General features: G+C 32.3%; 1 protein-coding gene across 4 annotated transcripts in view; it reads left to right on the top strand.

Moving 5' to 3' along the window:
* The window catches only part of LOC122261316 (EARP-interacting protein homolog), a 35,250-nt gene extending 32,484 nt beyond the window's left edge, over positions 1–2,766 (top strand). For all 4 annotated transcript variants that reach the window (XM_086549632.1, XM_086549631.1, XM_086549630.1 and 1 more), the window contains 4 exons: positions 756–934; positions 1,131–1,256; positions 1,357–1,509; positions 1,866–2,766. In XM_086549632.1, the coding sequence (XP_086405758.1) occupies positions 756–934; positions 1,131–1,256; positions 1,357–1,509; positions 1,866–2,037 (630 nt within the window). In that variant the 3' untranslated portion in view covers positions 2,038–2,766. The remainder of the gene's footprint in view (positions 1–755; positions 935–1,130; positions 1,257–1,356; positions 1,510–1,865) is intronic.
* Positions 2,767–7,500: the final 4,734 nt, after the last annotated feature.

Here is a 7,500-nt window from a genome sequence, read left to right as displayed (position 1 = left end):
TTACATGAAAACATTCTAGTTTTTAATCCTTTAGCACTGGTTCTGGGTGACGTCCTGAAACGTCTAGTATTTTCTTGCTAATTTCTGGGAGGGGCAGTTGTGATGCAGAACTAGAATGCTAGATTATTTTCATGATTACTTTTACTTTGGTTTAGGTGTTTGAATGTCATAAAATGTGGTTTAACGCAAAAAAAATGACGTCACAACACACTAGGTAATATTGATGATGTCATGGTAGTTTCTACTTCTGTACAGTAGAATAAAAAGATCTGACTCAAAGAACTATGGTAACATCAAATGTGAAATATAGAAATATAGAAAATAAAAGAACTAAAAGAATGATTATACTTTCCATTGGTATTATCACATAAAAGTGAAGAATATAAGCAAAGTTTAATAAAATAACACTGGAAAAGCATTGCTGTAATATGTTTTCTTGACTAAAATACCTCCTTTGAACATGGCAATATTATTACATGCCCTTACATTGCAGATTCAGACATGCAAACCATAACAATAGGGTGGGTGAAAAATACCTCACGCAGCGGGAAAACACCCTGGAATCAAGCGTCGCACTGATTTGTTATCTTCCCAGCAGAAATACACCCCATTGTGAATGAGTTAATGAAATTGAAAATTACTTATAGCTAATAAAATCTTAATTAGGTTAACAGCATTTATATTAATATGCATTGAAAGAACCATCTGTAGAGACAAAGATGTAGTTGTATTTATATTAACTACTTTTTATTTAGGTTGTTGGTGAAGTGACCGTGGAAGGCAGAGGGAGCGTGAGCCTGGGGTCTGGCCGGTGGTATCCTCACCAACAAGGTTCTCAGATTGCTGCTACTCATGGGTCCTCTGTGAGAGCATGGGATCTAAGATCAATGAAATCTTCTTGGTGTGTTGAAGGAGCACATACACAGTTAGTTAGGTAAGTCGGTAATTTGCCGGAACTACCTTTTCAAAGTATCTCACATATTTCTGTCTTATATACAAGATCAATTACTTGTATGTTTTTTTCAATTAATGTCTATTCAGTTACTCAGTTGAATTTATCAATTCAGTATATACTCATTTTGGCAGATGGATTTACTTGTTCAGTTTGTAATAACCTGACATCATTTCAGAGACCTTGACTTTAATCCAAACATGCAGTATTACTTGGCAACTTGTGGTGATGACTGCAAAACAAAGTTCTGGGATATCAGGAATACAGAGCAGCCTCTCAAGGAACTGAGTGATCATTCTCACTGGTAAGGTGCAGCATACCCATCTCATGATAAAGATTAGAATATAAAATCAAAGTGATTTTATGTTTGAACAGTAAATGCAAGCAGTGCCTGTTGATTTCAGGGTGTGGAGTGTGCGGTACAATGCCTCATATGACCAGTTGGTGTTGACCTGTTCCAGCGACCAAAGAGTCATTCTCTCAAATTTACCATCTATTGCATCGCAGCCTTTTGGTACCATGGTTGATCAAGAGGAAAGCAAAGAGGAAAAAGAAAAGTGAGTTGCATAGGCGTTCAGTTGCTTCGAAAAAATATGTGTAGATTTTAAGAGTTGTATGAAGCAGTGAAGATATGACAATACGTTATAAATATCAAGATTCATATTGTATCAATATGCTGTATTTGACATCATTAACCCTATCTCGATGGGCCCAGCAATAAGTGGAAACCCCCTACGCTGGGCCTATGCAATATTGCATCGGGAACGTCACACTGGTGCGTTGCCCCGTCGTCGGGCATTTAGACGTGTCACACAGGTGTGACGCACCGTCATCAAAGAGTTAAATGTCAGATGTCGTACCTACGTGTTATGAACTCTGAAAAAAAATACTGATTGATTTGTTGCTGTTGCAGGGCTGAGGGAGCTGAGGAAGGAGTCATCCAAACTTATGATGATCATGAGGACTCTGTATATGCAGTAGAATGGTCTGCTGCAGATTTCTGGACATTTGCCTCTCTCAGTTATGATGGTCGTCTTGTAATTAACAAAGTACCAAGAAGTGTTAAGTATAAACAGTTTATGTAATTTAACTGAAGGCTGACATTATTGTAAAAAAATCATTCCATTAAAAGAAAATGTGATAGACCAGGAATGTACAAGATCAAGGTAAGTTTACTGATTATGATGTACAGTAATTTATTATGCAATATATTGCATTTAAGAATGTACATACAAGAAAAAGTCATATATATATATCTAGATGAGGTAATTGTTTATACTATCCTTCTTTGTAAATGGCAGAGCAACCAAAAAGTGTTAATGATTATGTTCAATAATTATAAGAAACTGTCAGATATTCCAGAAATACAGATGCTAAATTTTCATTACTAAAGATGCTTAGATATTTAATAAAATTGATTGGTAAGTCTTTTTTCTTTATGAATACCTTTAACCTGTTAACTATGGATGATGTGATATCATGTCATTTGGTGGCAGGACTTCTCACTGGGGACACGATATCAAATAATGGCTTTTTGATGGCTGGTTTGCCGGGTGATTGTGCATGTAGCTGGTAGCTGTGGCTTGAGTGGGCGAGTAGATTGAACCATTAGGTTTGCGCATTTCGAAATACCTTGGCGTCGTGTCTAGGTGGAGCCAAAACCGCCCCGGTGTTATCTGGTCAAGTTAAATTATTTTTGTGAAATATGAGAAGGGAGGATAGCAAATATCCTGACTGAAAGGAGAATGCTAGAATGTTCTATCTGTTTCCATAAATGCAAAGAATATCAATATAATAAAACTTTATCACAACATATTATGGAGAGTTCAGTAACCACATCTATATATTCTTTTGGTACTATGATAGCACTTAAATGTGGTAAGAACTGCTTATACAAAGATAAAAAAGGAAGACAAACATACAAATTGGTGAGCAGGCATGCCCCCAAATTTTGTAAATGTAAAGGCTCTCCCAACATGCCTTGCTTCATTCAAATCTTAAACAGGGAAAACTGCCATTTCAAAAACTATGTAAATTTGTTCTCCAAATCACCAAGTCTAATTTTAGCATGTTAACTGCCATATGTACAACCTTTGGTACATTTCAAACTTGCAGTAACTTGAAGGTACCATCAGCTGTACATTAATGATTTATTTTTATGATAAAGTTCCATAACTAATTCATAGGTAAAAATAAATAATAGATTGATATGGTCAAACTTTAAAGAGAAGATATATAGAAACCCAAAAAGATATGAACTTTGAAAGACTCACTCAACCCAATGAAAAAATTTATAAGGCCAAAAAATGTTTTAAAACTCTTATAACTTCTTAAATAAATTGCAGCATTTCTTTGATATTCAGTTAATCCATTCACACCGATTGATGTCTTATCACATGGTCAGAAAATGTCCCCGAACCTGGGTAACGTCCTGAGATGTGCATTTTCTCGCAGAGTTCCGTTTGAAGGTTGTGACGTGCTGAAACATCGGCAATAGAACACTAGATTGTTCTTAAATATAATTATTTTTCATAGTTTCTTAGTCTCTGTTACTTTAGTTTAGGTGTTTAAACATCATAAAATGTGATATAATGTAACAGTAAACTATGTAATATTGATGACATCACGGTAATTTCTGCTTCTGATTGGCTGCTGTACTATTACCTGCAGATCTTTCTATAGGATGAACTAGGGAAGTTCATGGCTCTTCATTCACATCAACCATTTTGTTAAAGTGTATTTATTTTCAGAGTATTGCTTAGTGTAGCATGAGTAATGAAACAGAAATAGAGGGATATATGACTGCAGTACTGTTATTATATGATCCAGTCAGACAGCAATTACAATTAGATACATTTTTATAATCTAGACTTTTTCAAATCTGTCACTACATAAAACTCTATAGCATTAACTTGTTTTAAGTTGGTCCTCCAATACAATTATTTTATGAAACCTTGAAGTGTTTATGTTAGCCACCAAGGATCATTACTGCAACTTTTACAGATATGTATTACTGTAGTATTATAATTTTTTTCTCCTCCAGTATTCTTGAATCTTAGGTTGATAATTTTGCAATTCAGGTTAGTTTTACTGGTAACTACAAGAGCTCTCGAGTTTATATTATTGAAGCTGATGGAAAATTGTGTGTGAGTTAATACTGTTGTATTTCATAACATGAATTAGAAACTGATATCTGATTTTGGTTACTGGAGAGAAGGCAGAAGAGTAGAAAAATGAGAGGAGGTGAAAAGAGAGTTGAGAAATGAGAGATGGGGGAGAAGGGAGAAAGGGGAAGAGAAGAGAAAGAAGAGTGAGGGAAAAGGAGAAGAGAAGAGAGTAAAGGAGAGATGAGAGAAAAAAAGGAGAAAGGGTCAAAGGGAGAGAGGAGACAAAGAGAAGAGGAGATGAGAGGAAAGATAAGAAAGAAGAGAGAGGAAAGGAGAGGAGAGAACAAAAATGACACCAAAAACTAACTTATATATTTTTACTTTAGATATATATAGATAATTGCTTGATTTATGGATATTGATATGGTTAATTTGGGAAAAAAATAGAAAATTACCATATAAAAGAAATTGTAAAATAAACGTGAAAGAATGGAAAGGAAAATACATTAAAAGAAAGTAGAAAGAAACAAGCAAAGTAAAATCATTTGCTAGTGCTTGTCATCAAACAAACACACATTTATTTTTCAAGCTTGTAACAAGCACCTTGGAGTTAAACTTAGAAAATCCATTATTTTCCACCATATTTGTTTAATATTACCTCAGACATGCAAGGCAAGACACTATGAAAAACACTTCAAAATATTTATTATGCATTAATTGTTTTTGCATTTTGTACACACAAAAATCACAATGGGTAAGTGTTTTCACATTTTAATCATGTAAAAGTAAGTTTGTTGACAATTAATATCTGATCTCTTGTCACCAGATACACTGATATCTATGATCTTAGTGAGGCAGTCTAAAAACAACAATAACAAGTACATAAAGCACTGATGTAACAGGATATCAGTTTGTAGCACATAGTGTCCATACAGTTAGTAAACAGAGCAAATGTCTTCTTTCACCTTCCTACAGGCTTTTTCACGTGGTTATATCACTTTTATACTGCATTACTTCTTTTGTTGAATTTAAAAGATATTTATTCCTTCAGTTATGATTACTTATTATACCAAATGCTAATTAGTATCACTTTTCTAATTTATCATATATACACTCATATTTTGTATCAGAAGTCTAGAAAATAAAAAACACATTTTAAGATGCCCAGACCTGGCTGAACTTCCTAAGATGTGGCCTGTCTCAGAAGGGTTAATATCATGAACATTTGCTGTTATTACTAGGTTACAGGTATAAGAAAGGTCTGCCTTTGTGTCAGCTGACAGCAGTGAGTTCTATTTCATACAGTTTTTGCTTACCAGTATGCTATCAGTGACATTACATCTAGAACAAGACATGTTTACCTTGACATCTTGCATTTATTTTGAAGCCCAGCAGATATAATAATTGAACATGGTAATCTTTAACATAGTAGCTACTTCCTGGATTTAGGGCAATGTCTACAACCTGCAAAATTCAAAAAATTTACAGGTATTTTGTTGTTGTTACTCATACACCAAGGCTGTTAGAGCTATGGTAATCATATAAAGGAAGGAGTTGCTTTTCCTATAAGCTCATTAACTAATTATAAGATATGTAAATATGTTAGTTAGATGGACTATTTCAGCAGTATTACTTTTACTTGTTTCGGTTAAAAGTAACAGCTAACTTCTATGCTGTTATACTGTGATAGCCATATATACATAATGTACACTTTACTTTCATCATTCACAAAGGTATGTACAAATGTATTTAGTTTCTCTAATATAGAGGAACTCAGTAATTTACCAAACCACAATTTCATTGTAATACTATAATAATAATGATGATCATGAAGGTAGTGACTATAAAGATAATGATTAAAATAATAGTTATGATAGGTTTAATATTAATGTTATTAACCAATTGGTCGCGGTATTAAAAAAAGGTCTGTGCAATAGGATGGCTGTTTTACATGTCTGGCATGGTGCCATCCGCGTCTATGACCGACTCTGCCTTTGCAGCAAATCATGCCATCCGCTGCTAATGGGTTAACAATAACAAATAATAAGAAAGGAGACTAAAAACTTCAGCTATCCTTTTTTTGTTCAATATGGAATTATAGGTTGAACCTCTCTTATTGCTGTATTATTCTGATTAAGCTTCTGAATTGCTGCCTCTCAGTTTATCACAAGAAGTTTTAGGTCCTGGAATGCATTGTTTATAATTCTTAATGTGTCTTGAAAAAAAAAGTTGAGTACTTATCGAGTCAGTGAAAATCCAAAAAACAGGCCTCTTAGATTATTTGATGACTTATCTCACAGTACTGATGGAGTGTGTCCAATACACATAAAATGTTTACAATATAAAATCATAAACACAATGCACTCCTGTGTAGTACTTGTCATTTTATAGTCTGGAAGTGAGAAACATTATTATAGGTAAGCACAGAGGCCATTTCTGCATTTGTTCTGTTTTTAAAAGCAAAAATTGAATGGCCAATAATAATAAAAAAAGAAAGAAAAAAAAAAAAAAAATAGTGGAAGTAATAATATCAGTAGTAATAGTAGTAGTAATGGCAATAATAATAATGGGAATAATAATAATATTGATAATAATAATGACAATGATTAACAATAATAATAATAATAATAATAATAATAATAATGATAGTAATATGTGGTAGTAATAACAGTAATGTAAATAATAATAATAATAATAATAATAATAATAATAATAATAATAATGATAACTATAATAAAGATGATGATCATAGTAATGATGATAATAATAATATTAATAATAATAATAATAATGATAATAATAATAGTAATAATAATATTGATTTAAAAAAATAATGATAATAATGATAATAATAACAAAAAAGTTGATAATAATAATAGTAGTAATCACAATAATATTCATATTAATGATATAAATAATATTGATATTAATAATACTAATAAAAAAAATGATAATAAGGATAAATCAGTCTTGAACTTTAAATATCATCAAATATTTTCATTTGGTTACATACAAACAGTGTATTCTTCAAACTTTTTTCATCACATCACTATTAGGTCTCATATTGGACAGTATTGCACACTAATCAGTAGTTTCTAAATATTTGAAAAACATTTGATTTTTGGTTACAAACCGTATCTACTAGTGCATGCATTTTTCATTTTATATGTATTTTTTATTAATTAATTTTTCAATAGTATCTTTCTTTTTAATTTGATGCAGTGACCCACTGACCATTACTTGTGACTCATTAAAGGGTCTCAACTTATACCTTGAAAAATTCTGGTTAAAGTGCTTGGTCAAAGATTCCAGACCTAAACCTAATCTAAACTTCATTGTGAATGGCATAAATAAGATTAATAAGTATTATGTGACAGAATACTGGGTATATTACTTCCATCTCATATCTGTCATTGTCTATCCGTCAAACGAAATTTGAAG

Source organism: Penaeus japonicus, unplaced genomic scaffold (genome assembly GCF_977035675.1).
Source record: "Penaeus japonicus unplaced genomic scaffold, GWHDUDI00000001_assembly GWHDUDI00000022, whole genome shotgun sequence".
In the NCBI taxonomy this organism is placed as follows: domain Eukaryota; kingdom Metazoa; phylum Arthropoda; class Malacostraca; order Decapoda; family Penaeidae; genus Penaeus; species Penaeus japonicus.
Note: the sequence above shows the minus strand (reverse complement) of the source record. Positions and strands in the feature narration are given on the sequence as shown.